Below are 16,624 nucleotides of genomic sequence, written 5' to 3' on the forward strand. Positions count from 1 at the left end.
CCATGTGACTGCCGGTAACTGGTCAGACCAGGGATCGCTGGGAATGAGCCAGCCTTTACTGTTTAAAAACCTTGCTGCACCCCTACATCTTCACATTCACAAGAGATAAACGAACAAAAGAAGCACATATGAACAGGTAATTAATTTATCTTTACGCATGAGACATTTTTTTTTCAAAATTCTGTGATGCATAGTGATGGGATTTCCTAGATAAGTGGTTCTTATTTTAAACTGGATTATATTCATATATTGAAAATTGTATTCATCCAGTTACACAATCGTGCTGCACAAAGAACTGCAGCTGAAGTAATTTACCTTTAATACAGCAATTCATATCACGGATAGCATAAAACTTTATGTGACAGTCAACACTTTCTTTTTCATTGTTATTTCAGACACATAGGTGAGGCTTACAGCCCTGTTTGCTCAGTCAGCCGGATGAAAGTGATGCGCTGTATACTGTAACAACCTATTAAACTATTATGACTTATTAAAAGATGAGGCAGAGCAAAAGAACAAGTGATTTGTTGTTGTTGCAGATCTGGATTCAGCTGCAGAGCATTTTTTTTTTTGACAGTGCAAGATATTGCTTAAAACAACCTGTGCCATTTTCTTAGAAATGATTGCACTTCACTGATCAATAATTGTTGCACATGTATGCCAACTACTACTACAACTACTACTACTGCTCTACTATGCATATCTGGATCAACATGCATTTAAAGCTTGATACGTATTTTTAAACCAAACCAATTTATAGGATTATTTAAGTGGGGTGGTGCTTTACTAGTTTAATTGGGTGTTTTTGGTGTTACCTCCCCCAAGGACTTTATGTTTTTTCCACCCATTTCAATTTGTTGGTCGGTTGGCTCGTCAGCAGCATTACACAAAACTACTGATCCGATTCCCTCTAAACTTAAATGGAGGATGGGTCTAAGCCCAGAATAGACACCATTTTAGTTTTGGTGCAGATCCGGGACATATTCAAGAATTTCTTCCCACACTTTCTCATGTCTCACTTCTCACTGTAAGATAGGGTGTCTTTCCACATTTTTGTTAATTTCTCAGGAAATGATATCTGGCTCTTGATAGAAAATAAAAATCAGGCTTGTTTAAGTGGCTAATAACCATGAGTGAGTATAATTTTGATGCGGGTCCTGGATCTGGTGAGCTAATTTAAAGTAAAACAGTTACAGTTTAAAATTGAAAGCGATTAAAGGGGACTGCTGGGTATATTGGCGGAACTATGATGAACTGAATGCCCTTCTGGTTTTATATGTTTTATTTTGTTTTATTTGGGAACTTATTTTGTTATATTTTGTCAGCAGGTTTGAATTGTAAGCCTTTGAGAATGGCTAGTCAATTCTTGTTGCCTGTGCTGCTTTTGGGTGTGATAGGTAAGTATTTAATCAATTAATTCGTTTTTGACTCATTTTCATTAATTCATGAACTGACTTTTGTTCATTTTTGTTAGCAGTGTCAGAATTTTGTACTGAATTGTTCTCAATTATATTTTTTCACGGTTGTTTTCATAGATACGGTGACTTCTCAGACTCAAGGTAAGTTGACTGGTAGATAACTTGTTAGGGCCCGAGCAGGTCTTGACCTGCGAGGCCCCTATTGTTTTTGTAGTGATGACTTTTTTGTCCCAAATGATCGCATTTTTCACTGCCTGAACAAAAACTCACCAAACTTGGGATATAGGTCACACCTGCCGAAAAATTGTATAATCTATTGTCGTTGTGAATTTCCACCACTAGGTGGCACTATAATCAAGGAAGGTGTGTTTTGCCTTATAACTCCCATATACTTTATTGCACATTCAAAAACCCTATATCCACGAGTTCAGTCAATTCTGCTGAATCTCCTGATATAGGCCACGCCCATTTCCGCCTCCGTTTTTTTTTTGCTAATTTGCAAAATTTCGCAAACCTACTATTTCCAACTCCTCCCAGGTGTTCCCACCAATATGCACGAAACTTTGCACACATCATCTGTGGACCCTCCTGACAAATTTTTTTTTAAAGAATTTTGACATTTCAAACAATACTAAAGTTATTAAATAACAACTTCCTGCAGATTTCGTTCCAAACAGGAAGTGTTGCATATCTCCACATTGGTGTGTCCCAATGACATGAAATACAGGTTACTACTTCCCCCTGAGCCCCCGACACTCTGTGCAAAATTTTGGGTGATTACCACTCGGTGGCGCTCTTTAAATTCAAGTATTTTATATCTCCACATCAGTAGGTCGGATTAACATGAAACTTGGTACAATTATTGCCCATGCCCTCCTGACGATAACTGACGAAAGGTGTTACTAGGGGACTCTATAGCGCCCCCTGGAATATTAAAAATCCAAGCCCCGTCTCCTACATGCACATGCATCAATGACATTCGGTATGCATATGTATCATGACCACACATACAAAAAACATTGGGATACCAAACTCTCACTCCAACAGGAAGTAAGACATTTTGATTCAAAGTTCCCATTTCACCCCCATTTTGATCCATGGCCATGCCTCATACTCTAACAAACTCCACCTACAGATTGAACACCACAGACTTCCAATTCACTCAGTATCATCTTCAAACATTGAATATGAAAAGTTCTCAAAAGCTTTTGCCTATGTCAAACATTGTGGGTGTCATGGTGCCATCCGTTTTCATGCTTTGCCATAAAGCATCAAGTCCTTTTAACTTCAACATACAATTTCCCATGTACACTAAATTCATCACACATATATACTATGTCGCCCTGAATACCTCCATGCATCAATACTATGTCATAAATTCGTTTGAGGGATTTTTCATCTGTAGACCATTTCGTTTTTATGTACATTGCAGAGAGTTCTTCTGACTTCAGCGTACATTATTTAATACTGGCAGGAGCAGGCCACCAAATCATAAAGGAACAACTTCCTCATTCCTATCTGGACCAAACTTCACATGTTTGATAAGAGTCCAGCCCTGAACACATAGGCCAATATACAGTCATAGTCACAGCGCCACATGTTGGACACAGGAAATGACATTTAATCCCTTCCTGCACTGTCTGCAACACAGACAGTTAAGAGATGTGTATACAATAATCAGGCAATGGGGCCGGTAATGTGGCACGCCCTGACAGCACCATGCCCTGAGGCGCGTGGACTGTGAGGGCCCATTCATCGCTGCGTGCAGCTTTAAATTTCATTGTTTTATACTCTGAACAGGCTTGTCATACAGTCATTTTACAGTCATAAAATCAAAGCAGTTATTACGAGTTATGGCCAATACCATTGTTGTAGGATTGTTTGTTTGATTGGAGAAATTAGTAGCTTTGAACAGAAGATAGCTTATTAGCTGCAACTTATGTAAAATCAAATTTCATTGAATTTTGAAAAAAAATGTTGAATCATAATGATTTTGCATGCATGAAGGATATGTAAACAAATAACCAAGTGACTATAATCAGAGAGCACATAACTCCGGTACATGAATTCTGTGGTCCACTTTGTATTTGTTGTACCTGTAACCAACAGTTGCTGTGTACTGTGACACTCAGCCAAAATAATATCTTCAGCTACATTGCCGACAATCCTACTGTGCCTTTCCTGGTTGCTCAATATGCTAGAGTAAAACAGTCCCCAAACACAAATAATGCAAAAAGCAGACTTTGGTATATTGGGTCAAAAATGGATATTAATGATTATTTGTGTTGATCTAGAAATGTTAAATGTTAAAAACACATCAGCTGTACAACAGTTGTCCAGTGTGGCCATTCTATAATTTAATAATACATCTATTGTTCTTTCTAGGACACCTCTACCCAATATCTGGAACAGCAAGCTCAAGATCAGACGATGGAAGTTCTCCTCAAATTTCCCTGCAGCGGCCATTTGTTTATTTTGGACAGTCGTATAATCAAATTTACGTATGTAATAATAATTTCAGTCAACTGAAACAATTCCCATAATTCCACAAAAATACTGATATAATACAGTTATAATTTTCTTTTTGCCATAAATATGTTGATATTTGCCAACATACAATTGTCCACGTCTTTCAATGATGCCTTCTTATTCTTTTTTAGTAAGATTTGTTTGATTTATTTCCAGATGAACCACAATGGACACCTGACCTTTGACAGGCCATGGAGAAGTTACATACCTCAAAGATTTCCATTGTATGGCTCCAGAAATGTCATCGCTCCACTGTGGACAGATTTAGACAACAGAGGAAATGGTCAGGTCTTCTACAACCAATACACCAGCGGCAGTGTTCTCCAACAAGCCACACGAGACATTAATGGGTACTTCCCAGGGTTGAACTTCAATGCCAACTGGGTCTTTGTTGCAACATGGTATGAAGTGGCGTACTATCCAACCTCTGGGACAGTAAGTCATCTTGTTCCAAATGTGAAAATACATATGATTATGTATCTGACCTATTATCATATTCACATTATCTATATTTATTTAAAAAACACAAGCTGATTTTTTTCAGCAAACAACGGTCCAAGCAGTCTTGATCTCTGGTGGCCAGTACTCGTTCGTGCTGATGAACTATGGGACAATAGCCTTAACAACTAGACACCAAGTGCAGGTCAGAACCATTAAAATTACATTCAGTGGACCACATAACATGTTTTAAAGTTGACATGCCTTACTTGAATCCACATGTAGTAATGGCTATGTAAAAATACAAAAGCACAAAATTAATGTTATATATGTGACATGTATTTCCAGGCTGGATATGACACAGTCAACTCTACTCACCATTTCTCAATCCCTGGATCGTTCTCAAACACTGCTACAGGCAGTAATTCAAGATTCCGCCTAACCAGCAATGTCAATGTACCCGGTCGCTGGGCTTTCCGAATAGACCATGGACAAAGAGGATGCACCTTTAATGGTAAGGCCAAAACTAGATGGTCAGGAATCATGATGTCCTACAAAGTTAAGATTGACCCTGACCATACAGCGTCCTAGTTTCAAGGCAGCTGGGGACCTTATGTGCATTTCATTGCCCAAACTGTTTAGTATAAAGATAAACAAAGTTCCTCAGAATATGGTTCAATGGTATTAGAATCTGAATTCAATGCCATCTGAGTAATTCTTTTTTTCATTTTCTTCAAAGGTCAAAACTTGCAGCTAGGTGATTCATTCTGGAAAGACAGAAACTGTGTGCAAAAGTGCACCTGCACCTCAGCGGGCCTGCAGTGTCAAAACCAACCCTGCTCATTTTCCCAAATCTGCCGGCCAAGTGCCTTTCAGTTCTCATGCCAGACAGTGCAGAGACGCACCTGCACCATAAGTGGTGATCCACATTACTATACCTTTGATGGCACAGTGTTTCACTTCCAGGGCACCTGCACTTACGTTCTCTCTGAGCAATGTGGTCTAGGACTGCCGTACTACAGAGTAGAGGGCAAGAACGAGCACCGGGGCAGCACTCATGTTTCCTGGACACGACTGGTCAAAGTGTATGTCTATAACGAAACCATTGAGCTTGTCAAGGGACGTCGTGGTGTGGCTAAGGTTAGCATTAAGGAGTGAGCCTAAATAATTTTTATTTAGCTACTGTTTTTTCATTTTATTTATTTTTTAATCTTTGCTTGCTGGTGTGTTTACAGGTTAACGGCAACTTCGCAGCTACTCCAATCTCCCTAAGCAACGGAACTGTCCAGGTGTATGAGTCAGGTTTTTCTGTCATCGTCAGCACTGACTTTGGCTTGGAGGTATCCTATGACACAAATCACTATGTCAGGATCAGTGTGACCACCAACTACCAGAATGCAACATGTGGCCTCTGTGGAAACTTCAATGGTATTCGTCAGGATGACTTCCGAACCCGTCAGGGCGAGGTTGTGAGTTCTGATGTCGATTTTGCCAACAGCTGGCAAGCGACAGGGGATGATGAGCCTGGTTGTGGGGTCAGATGTGGAGGTCTGGCCTGTGCTGCCTGCACTGCAGATCAGACAGCTTTATACAGTAATACTGACCATTGTGGTATCCTCCGGAGCACTGCTGGACCTTTTGCTGCTTGCCATCAACAACTTCCCCCAGAGGCTTTTGTGGAGAACTGTGTGTTTGATCTGTGTTTAGCAAGAGGGTACCAGCCTATCCTGTGTCAAGCCCTAAATGCTTATGCAAGTCAGTGTCAACAGAATGGTGTACAGCTACCAAGCTGGAGGAGACAAGGCTTTTGTGGTATGTCTGTCATTCAATCAACATAATTTCAAAAAATCCTTTGGGTAAAATAAAATATCTTTGATGTCAAGATCAATGTCATTTTTTCTTCTAGAAATCCCCTGTCCAGCCAACAGCCACTTTGAGCCCCAGGGCACAGGATGTCCAGCTACCTGTGTTAACCCCAATTCTACCCAGAACTGCCCTCTCCCTGCCCAGGAGAGCTGCATCTGTAATGCTGGCTACACCCTTAGTGCTGGGGTGTGTGTCCCTCTTTCAGAGTGTGGCTGCAGCTTCGAGGGTCGCTACTACCGCTCTGGAGAAACTGTAATACTAGATGAGGACTGTGGAAGACGTTGTAGCTGCAGTCATGGCTCCATGACCTGTCACTCCCATGGTTGTGGTCCGCTTGAATCATGCAAAGTGGAGGAAGGAGAAAGAGGTTGCAGACCCAACAGCTATGCATCATGCTGGATCAGAGGCCCAGGGTCATATCACACATTTGATGGACTGACATACCAGTATCCTGGGGCATGTCGATTGACCCTCGCCAAAGTGATGGGATTGTCTGGTCACCCACACTTTATGGTCTCCACAGAAAAAGTGCCAAGAGGTCAGCAGGGTTTCACCCGGTTGCTTAAGTTTGAGGCAGAGGGAACACACGTGTCAATTGAGATGACAGGCGGCAGCAACGTTGAGGTAAATGACTAAAACAGAACTGATGTTACAAAAACTGTGCAGACACAAGCTTTTACAAAAAAAAAATTACAATTTCTATCATGCATGTTGCAGTCGTGTTTTACATAACAAAAACAACCCTGCCTCAAAGAAAAAAAAAAAAATTTGCAGTGAAAGATGAAAATGTTACCTTGTAAATCTGACACTACCTGTTTAAATGACCCTTTAGGTTGACAGTCAGCGGATCAGACTACCATTCAGCTCAGCCTCCAATCGAATCCAAATCTACCACAGCAGCATACACGGTATCACCCTTCGCACCTCTTTTGGTGTAACTGTGCAGACTGTTTGGCCTCACTTTGTGCGTGTCACTGCACCTGGTATCTACAATGGCTCTCTAGGTGGTCTCTGTGGTAATTACAATGGTCACCCACATGACGATTTCCGCACACCCAATGGCATCCTGGTCAACAGCTCTCAGGTGTTTGGGGACAGTTGGCGAGATGGCTCCCTGGCTGCACACTGTGTTGAAAGTGTAAATAATAATTCTACCACAAATTACAATTCTAGTGAGTACTGTGGCATTCTTGGCTCTCCGCACGGGCCATTTGTCCCATGTTGGGCCACTGTGGACCCACAGCAGCATGTGGATACATGTGTGGAGATCATAAGGACCTCTAGAGATCCAGCATCAACGCTATGCGAGGTCCTCCGAGATTATGCAATGATGTGTCAACAGAGGGGCGTTTCCCTAGGACAGTGGAGGAATGCAACTGACTGTGGTAAGTACTTTGCACCTGTGGTGTAGGTGATTTTGACATAAATAAATCCAATGATTTTGCTAAATAGATTTCTTTGTTCTCTCCTTTTCTTTCTTTCTCTAGAGCAAACCTGCCCAGTAAACAGCCACTATCAACTCTGTGGAACCACCTGTCCTTCTGCCTGCCCCAGCCTCTCCTTTCCTTTCACTTGTGACAATGTCTGCCAGGAAGGTTGCCAGTGTGATGACGGCTTTGTACTCAATGGAAACCAGTGTGTGCCACCAACAGCCTGCGGATGTTATCACCAAGGGCGTTATCGGCAAGGTGGCGAACAGTTCTGGGATGGTGAGGAATGCCAGAGTCTGTGTAGCTGTAATGGTACCACTGGGGTAGTCCACTGCATCCCCAACTCCTGTGGTCCGCAGGAGTCCTGCCGTGTGGTGGAGGGTGAATATGGCTGTCATCCCAACCGTCATGGCACCTGCTCTGCCTCTGGAGACCCGCACTACCTCACCTTTGATGGCAAGGCCTATGACTTCCAGGGAACCTGCCGCTACGTTCTGTCAAAACTTTGTAACACCACTGATGGTCTCCACCAATTTTCAGTGGAGGCAAAGAATGAACCTTGGAATGGGTTGCCAGTGTCAATCACAGCTGAAGTTTATGTGAATGTGTGGGGCTATCGAGTTAAAATGTCAAGGGGCCGCAGTGGCATGGTGGAGGTGAGTTAAACCATTTTGGAAGTTTTAGTGATACTCCTTATATTAAAAAATACATAATTTTGCAAAGCCCATAGATTACTGATAAAAAACCCAAACTTATTTACTAGTGGGTCTAAGAACACATACGTTTATTTTAAAGAGTGAAATTTCCTATGCTGTACTCAGCTAAATCACTAATATTTGTTTTGATTTAATGGATCCTTCTTAAAAATCTGTCTTTATGATATCAGCTAATATATGGTGATATAATGTGTTGAGCTCTTAAATATAGATCTCGGTCCAATAAAATACTGATGAAATGTATTTGTTTTTTTTCCCCCATTTTTTTTCTTCCAATTTTATAGGTAAATGGAATCACTCAAAATTTACCAGTCCTCTTGAATAGAGGTCGTGTGTCTGTCTATGCAAGTGGATCTCGCACATTTGTCACCACTGATTTTGGACTGAGTGTCACCTACGATGGATCGATGACAGTGTCTATCTCTGTGCCTTCAAATTACAGGTTAATTAACTTAAATTATAGCTTGTTAGTCATGCATGAACCACTTCCAGTAGCACTAACCTGTACAAAGGGTAACACATAAATCAAATCTGATGGACTAACAGATACAATTTTTAATCTGATTAATAACACTGAATCTTCTTCTAATTACTATCTCATCAATAGTGGTCAGACCTGTGGACTTTGTGGAAACTTCAATGGAAATCGGAGTGATGAGTTCCAGACCCCATCTGGAATGACGGTTTCCACTCCAGATGAGTTTGGGACATCTTGGAAGGTGGCAGGAAACTACACCTGCAGTGAAGGGTGTGGTTCCTCCTGTCCACAATGTACCAATGAGCTTCCAGCTAGAACAGAGTGTGCAGTGATTCAAGCAGCTGACGGCCCCTTCAGCTTCTGCCACGAGCAGGTGGACGCAGCACCATATTTCAATGACTGTGTGTTTGATGTTTGTGTGTCTGGAAATCGTGGCCTAGATCTTCTGTGCAGGGACATCCAGGCATATGTCAGTGCCTGTCAATCTGCTAATGTTCGAATCTACCCTTGGAGGCAGAACAGCCCCTGCAGTAAGCCAACCACTCAATGTGTTGTTTATTTATCATGCAAACAGCCTAAGAATCTAACAAATAAGTGTTTTAAAATCAAAACTTATAAGTCTCTTTGATCCACCATTTGTTTTCTCACTTATTAAGGACTCGACTGTCCAGCCAACAGCCATTATGAGCTGTGTGGTACTGACTGTGGCCACACCTGTGCCAGCAGCATTGATGCCACCTGTGAGCAGGTGTGCTCTGAGGGATGTTTCTGTGACGAAGGCTTTGTGAGGAGTGGGACAAACTGTGTCCCTGTTGAAAGATGTGGGTGCCTATATGATGGCTTCTACTACAATGTAAGTCATATACCTGTAAATTATTCAAATAAGATTTATTTAACTATAAACAAAAAGTTTATCTGATCATTTGTATTATAATATTAGTCTTTACACATACAGAAAACCAATTCATTTTAATCAATTTCATTATGCAGTTCTCCTATATCATAGATGTTAGAATCCTGATGTCCCCTTTAATCTGCCACTTTTATAATCTCATAAATTCTTGTTGGCACATGATGTCCTGGCCAAAACAAATTGTGATTTCCAATACTATCCTGATAATAACCCAAATATGCTTTAACTCTTTAAATGACAGAATCCCCATTTGTGTTAAATCAAAATTAATCTGCTTTATCAACCTTTTTAAGTCATACAGTAAGGATATTCACAATTATCGACATTAATAACTATCCCATTAATGGAAATTCAAAACAAAGGACATGTTCTAGTTTAGTTATAAGTTTTAATTAGGATCTGCCATACATTTTTTATCCTGCTCTATTTAGCAACTGGCAGAAAGAGATTACAGTAGGTTGTAATCTTTATTCATAAGCAATGGTGGTAAATTATCATTCCATTTCAGCTACATCTATTTTTAGGGGCAAATGAGAGCGTATAACTACATAGTCGAGTCATAAAGGTGCTGATTGTTCAAGCACCACCAGACTTCCAGTATTTCCAGTGCAGAAAGCTGATTATCTCTGACCAGCCCTATCAATGCCATACTGAGCTTTGGTTTGCCAGTGCCCATTACCAAAGAGTCTCACATTACGTAGTAATAAGGCCGCGCCTGCTACATTTCTTTGCAGCCACTCTTATGTTGCAAAACTGAAGGGTGGATAACCCTTTAGTTGTTTTTTAACACATTCATACCACACCATTGGGCTTCCAATCAGTTCTTACATGCATTTTCTTTTTCCGTTTTATTCATTGTTTTAAATATATTAGTGATGTCTCTTACATCCATTCTTTTCTTTCTAAAACAGGAGTTACAAGACTAAGTGACAGCTTGGCAGGAAAGAATTTGAACCCTGTGAACGGTTCCAAACAATGTCGCTATGTGACTGTTGATTAACATTAAATTTACAGGAGGATTACATGACTGCAAAAATGTGATAGACATTTCATTATCACCTTCCCTTTTTCCCTCTGCAGTTGTTTGGCTCATTTATTGTCGCATATGATCACTTTAATAATTTTTCGTGCATCTCTTCTTCTTACATGTTGCAGGCTGGTGAGTCGTTCTGGACAGAGGGATGCTCCCAGCGATGTGAGTGCCACGCTCCCAATGACCTGCGCTGCTCTGCTGCGTCTTGTGCTCCTGAACAGGAGTGCACCATCAGAAATGGCCAATTGGGCTGTTTCAATGCAATGTCTACATGCACTGTGTGGGGGGACCCACACTACATCACCTTTGATGGGGCAGTGGCTCACTTCCAGGGCACATGCTCTTACATCATTACTGAGAGTGTGAGCCAAGGCTCCAATGAGACACAGTTTCAGGTAATTGCCACCAATAATCACCGTGGCAACAACCGTGTGTCGTTTGTATCAGCAGTCGATATATACATCTCAGATCCACCAGAGAGTGCATACATCAGGCTTGGACCCAACAAAAGAGTACAGGTAAACTTTTAATTACTCTCAAGATTACAAACTTTCTACATCTAAACATAGCAAACTACACTCCTCCTAACTTGTTCTCCATTGCTCTCCAATATCTCATCTCTCCAGGTGAATGGAAGTGATGTGTCTCTTCCAACCACTGCAGGAAGCTCTGCTCAGGTAGAAAGGCAGGGAAGCTACACAGTGGTCAAAGCCACTGACTTGATAGTCCAGTTTGACGGCCGGAGCACTTTAGTGGTCAGACTGCACCAAAACCATCAAAACAGAGTCACAGGGATGTGTGGAAACTTCAACAATGACCCAGCAGATGATAAAGTCTTGCCCAATGGCACATCAGCACAAAATGACAATGACTTCGGACGCAGCTGGAAGGCACCCACGAGCCAACCAGGGTGAGCTAATGTAATATTACCTATAGTTTTATTGAGCTTGTGGAGGCCAAGGAAAAATTGTCTGCCCCAGTGTTAAACTTTTGTCTTTTCCAGATGTGGATCCACAGATGATGACAGGGGCGATGGGCTGAACGACTGTCCCTTCATGAGCGAATACTCTGAGCTCTGTAGCGTAATCACCAACACCAGCGGTCCATTCAGTGACTGTCACCTGCACTCTGACCCTCAGCCTTTTTTCACCTCCTGCGTCTACGACCTCTGCCTCTACACTCCAGCCAATGGCATGCTGTGCTCTGCCGTCGCAGCCTATGAGAGAACCTGCTCTGTTTTGGGGCTGAACATCACAGATTGGCGCTCAGCTTTGCAGTGTGGTATGTTTTCTCTTGACTAATTGACAAAATAATGTACGTGAAAAAAAATTCCTGTGACTTATCTGTCCTTGTCTCATCCTTTCCACACTGTTTCCATAGCTGAGTCAGACCCCTGTGAACAGCTCAACTGCACAGAGTACGAGTGGTGTGGTGAGAAAGATGGTGTTTACGGCTGCTTCTGTGATGAGCACCACCACCGACCTAACAACGAAAGCTATGGTGAGGGCAGATACTCTTAACAGCTTCTTTTTTTTCAGCTGAAGTGACACCAGTTATGTACATGATGAGTTGTAGATATTGCTCAAGCACACAACATTACAGAACAATGTGATCCACTTGCTTGTAACATTATCTCCCTTTTTAAGCTTGTGTCATATATTACAAATGCTTCTGTCCACCTTTACAAACTTATTTCGTTGTCACACATAATTTCTCTTTCATAGACTCGTCCATCACTTGTGTCAGTAGTTCAGGCACCATGTCAGTGTCGCGCTGCCAGCTGTTTGAGGCTGGCTTCCACCTTGGTGCTCTTCATCTCCGGGAGGACTCCTGCAGCGGGACTCTTCAGGACGGACGACTGATCTTCCATTTTAACAATGATGACCAGCTGTGTGGGACAGTTCTCAAGGTACAGCCCATAGACTATCAACACAGACTGAATAAGACTTAAGATCTGAATGTTCCTTTTAAGAAGATTACAATCAACTTACACGATTTGTCACATCAATTTTAAGAGTAACGGAACCCATTTCATGTATGAGAACACCATCCAAGGTGATGTGGACCCCCATCAAGGTCTAATCAGCCGCCAGAGGAATATTCATCTGCGTTTCTGCTGTGAATACCCTCTAACCCAGGCCCTGTCTATGGCTGTGGGCATCAACCCTGTGGAGAGGTGACAATACCTTCTTCTTTGCATTTTTTATTAGATCAGTTTTTGACTTAGGTGTTGATAAACTAAATAAAAACTCCCACAGTCCTTTTTAAAGTGAACATCTACATATTGATAGAAGGGTTTCAATATATAGATTTCACATTGCTACACCTGCACCTCAGGTTTTTTTTTGAGTACTTTTCGATGGCACTGGTGCACCGTGATGATGCCGGTAATGACAATGACAAAGATCATTGTCCTCATTGAAAACAGGTGTTTTCATAATTGCCCACCACCTGCCTACTGCACCAGTAATCATACCATTTAAAACCGACAATACAACAAGAAATTAAGGGCAGCCTGTTTCTGTTCTGTGGGTAAAATGTGAGTGAGTCAAAAATTCTTGGTGAGACTCTGGCCAGCAGTAAATTCTAGTCACTGCAAAACTGGTACATCATAATCCATGCCTATTTCTTGAGCTTGTAAATTTTGAAAAACCTGCCTTTGAATTATTTCCTATCAAGTGCATAAATTTTTTCATGTTTTTTCTTAGCATTGTGAGGAAGAAGCTTCCCTCTGGCCTTGGACAGTATCACATGAGAATGATCCCCTACCAGGATGCCGGCTTCCGCTTCCCACTGACCAGTAATGGGAACATAGACATGGAAATTGACCAGAGGTTGTATGTGGAGGTGCGGACAGAAGGAGTCGATGCACAGCAGATCTCCACCATTCTGGACTGCTGTTGGGCCACGCCAGTCAATGTTGCAGGCTACCCTGTCCGCTGGGATCTCATTACTGAGGAGTAAATGAGCTATAGTACCTTCACCATGGTCTTGACTGCCTGAAAGCAAATCATTGTCCTCCTGATAACATCGTAATTTCTACAACTTTCCATGTATTCCAGGTGTCCTAATCCTGCAGATGGCACAGTAGAGCTGATTCAGAACGGCATCTCCACCGCGGCCCGATTCTCTTTCAGAATGTTCACCTTCACCAACTTCTCAACCATCTACCTGCACTGCCAGGTCCACCTGTGTCTCTTGAGAAACAACAACTGCTCAGCTGTAAGTTGGACGATGTTTGTGTGTGTGTTTTGGCAAGATTGGAGAGATTATCAACAGACGCTTGGAAAGAAGCCTCTAATGTTGTTTTTCTACAGCATTGTTACCCAGGCCACCTCAGGCGAGTTGAGAGGGATGTATCCTCCTACCACGCCACTACGGACATCTCGCTGGGACCACTAGTCCTAAGGCAACATGACAGAGGTAACACTCAGAACTTTTGTACTTTTTCTGATTAAAAAGAGCTTGACCGATACATCTTATGTAATCGGGGCAGATCTATGGGGGTGGCACTAGGTAACCTAAAAATACATTGCTGCCCCAGCTGCCCCACAATCTAATTCAGAAATACGGTATATACACTGTAAATGAAAAATTGTGGGCGGCTGGACAATACAGCAAGAAATTGTGCTCCCTGGATTCTCCTCCAACAGGAGCTGTTCACGACTGTGTGAGTAATCAGAACGTCATCGGTCAAAGATGTTATAACAAATAACAAAAACAAGCAGTTTTGCCACAGTGTGGTGCCAGGGGTCGAAAGAGGACACAGACTTGTAACAGACCGTTTTCCCCTAGTTGCTGTTAGCTGTCCCTACAGCAAGCAGCAGCTCCATTTTATCCTGGCTCTGGCAGCTTTCTGTGCAGCCTCAGCCTATTTTTTCCAGCTCAATTTGTGTGTAGGATTGCAACCCTCACCTAGTGGAAATACTGATTGGCTGCAGGTGGGCAGTGGCGGGCTTGCGTTCGATTGTTTGAGGGACGGATTAAACCATTAATATTCACCACTTAAAGGTGTCCCTGCAGCTACAAACAAGTCTGACTCTGCTCATTTATATGTAAGGTCTCTACCTATGAACATAGTTACTGATCACTTTGAATATCTTTTTTTCAGAAACCATGTGGACAGACATTGGGACAAAATGTAAGTGAAAACAACACACTCAAACGTGCAACAACATTGAGTGTCAAGAGATTTTCAAGTGAAAATATTAGATATTTATTAAAGATATTTCTATTCAGTGTTTTACTTGTGTCACATTATGTGATGTTTTTGAGCAAAAATATCTTTGTTGAAGGGCTTTTGCAAGGAAATATTGATTTATGTGATTTGTAAAGAACATATATACACTGTGCATGGAAGTAATGCACTCACAACTTGGTTGTTCTCTTGCAGATGGAAGGATGAGAGTGAGTGGTGCTTCTGGCCTGTTGACCTCCATGATGACACTGGTGGTCAGTTTACTGACTGCCCAAGCTCTGACCTAGAGGGAGCAAAGATAGGCACGAAAGAGTGAACAGATGAAAATTCACATATTTCATCACAAAAAGCTGGAATGAGACACCTTTTTCCAGTCAGGGTGCAGGACAAAAAAAGTTTATATTTTACAGAATATTTGATGATACATCTTGTGACTGGTTCTTGATTTTGTTTCCTGTGAGAGGTCTTGACTTGTGTTGCGGTGGTTTCTTCTTTAAACATTAGAGGGCAGCATTGGATCAAAATATATTTGGCTATGTTTTCACTGAACTCGCTGCACACACACTTTTTTTGTATCTATGTTCATGATTTGTATCCTCTTGGCTTTTGCAATGATTTTTATCAGCATTAAATCAATATCATTACTGATAATATAAAACACTTAAGATGAAAATGATTAATTCAGTAATTAACTGGTGAAATATGAATCCTCAGCAAATCACTTGGCATTTCTATTTGACATGTACTTGTCCAGTGTTTTCCTGTTTTTTTGTATAAGGGTTGCATTAAATAAAGTTGTGGTGAATCTAATCATTAAATCTCAATCTCTCATATAAGAAGTATTTTTATGCATGCAAGTCTTTCATAATAAGCCTTTTTTAGAGCTTCCCATTCCTGCCTGATCTGCATATTAAAGCGAATAAGGATGAACATTTGACAATCTGACAATTACCGTAATTGATCAGTCTGAGTATTTTTTTTAAGAAACAAACTAAATTCTGTGATTCCTGCTTCCTAAATGTGAATTTTTTCAGTATTGTTTTAGTTACCCCTCTATGACAATAAACTGAATACCTTTGTATTGTGGATGAAGCAAGAAATTTGAGGACGTCATCTCAGGCTTTGGGAAACAATTAACAACATTGCACTGAATGCTGTGTCTTTAACCAGCAGATATATACAGTATAGAAACATGGGGAAGTGGACCACCAAAATAAAAGCAATACCACCACATCTATCAGGTGAAAGTATCACATGTCACTGTTGATGCAAAGGAGAGCCAGAAGTAATCCGTAGTGTGAGACTATACAAAACTGAACGACAGTCAGAGGAGTCTCTGTGCTGTGTCTTAGTGCTATGAATCAATGAAAAAAGAAATCTCATCCTTTGAATATAGCTGATCTTAATCATCCTAAAAACCCTGTTTAACATACTGTCATTGTTCTCTGTGATCAGCGATTATTTCATTGTATTTGTATGTGCAAACATTAAGAATATTGCGTACAGGTGCAGTAAAATATTTCAGACACACTGATAATCATTTCTTTGACTCTTTTCAGGAAGTGTTCTCCTCTGGGACAATAAAACAATAAAAACCTCTGTTAT

At 41.3% G+C, this 16,624-nt stretch overlaps 1 protein-coding gene across 1 annotated transcript; it reads left to right on the forward strand.

Moving 5' to 3' along the window:
• Positions 1–1,325: 1,325 nt before the first annotated feature.
• LOC115571309 (alpha-tectorin-like) lies at positions 1,326–16,556 on the forward strand. The gene is made up of 25 exons (XM_030400659.1): positions 1,326–1,397; positions 1,536–1,559; positions 3,804–3,919; positions 4,104–4,382; positions 4,492–4,590; positions 4,734–4,899; positions 5,125–5,525; positions 5,621–6,197; positions 6,292–6,875; positions 7,084–7,636; positions 7,739–8,337; positions 8,682–8,839; positions 9,005–9,405; positions 9,532–9,728; positions 10,944–11,339; positions 11,448–11,731; positions 11,825–12,102; positions 12,202–12,321; positions 12,546–12,730; positions 12,837–12,997; positions 13,530–13,781; positions 13,884–14,043; positions 14,139–14,244; positions 14,933–14,962; positions 15,215–16,556. The coding sequence occupies exons 1-25, from the start codon at positions 1,352–1,354 to the stop codon at positions 15,304–15,306; spliced, it is 6,264 nt and encodes a 2,087-aa protein (XP_030256519.1). The 5' UTR covers positions 1,326–1,351; the 3' UTR covers positions 15,307–16,556.
• Positions 16,557–16,624: the final 68 nt, after the last annotated feature.

The sequence above is a fragment of the Sparus aurata genome, chromosome 20, assembly GCF_900880675.1.
Source record: "Sparus aurata chromosome 20, fSpaAur1.1, whole genome shotgun sequence".
In the NCBI taxonomy this organism is placed as follows: domain Eukaryota; kingdom Metazoa; phylum Chordata; class Actinopteri; order Spariformes; family Sparidae; genus Sparus; species Sparus aurata.

Bases quoted from the DNA above. Each gene is read 5' to 3' on its own strand.
- LOC115571309 (XM_030400659.1), top strand. From the start codon at position 1,352: ATGGCTAGTCAATTCTTGTTGCCTGTGCTGCTTTTGGGTGTGATAG. The intron at 4,900-5,124 runs GTAAGGCCAAAA...TTTTCTTCAAAG, and splicing joins AAGAGGATGCACCTTTAATG to GTCAAAACTTGCAGCTAGGT. The intron at 7,637-7,738 runs GTAAGTACTTTG...TTCTTTCTCTAG, and splicing joins GAGGAATGCAACTGACTGTG to AGCAAACCTGCCCAGTAAAC.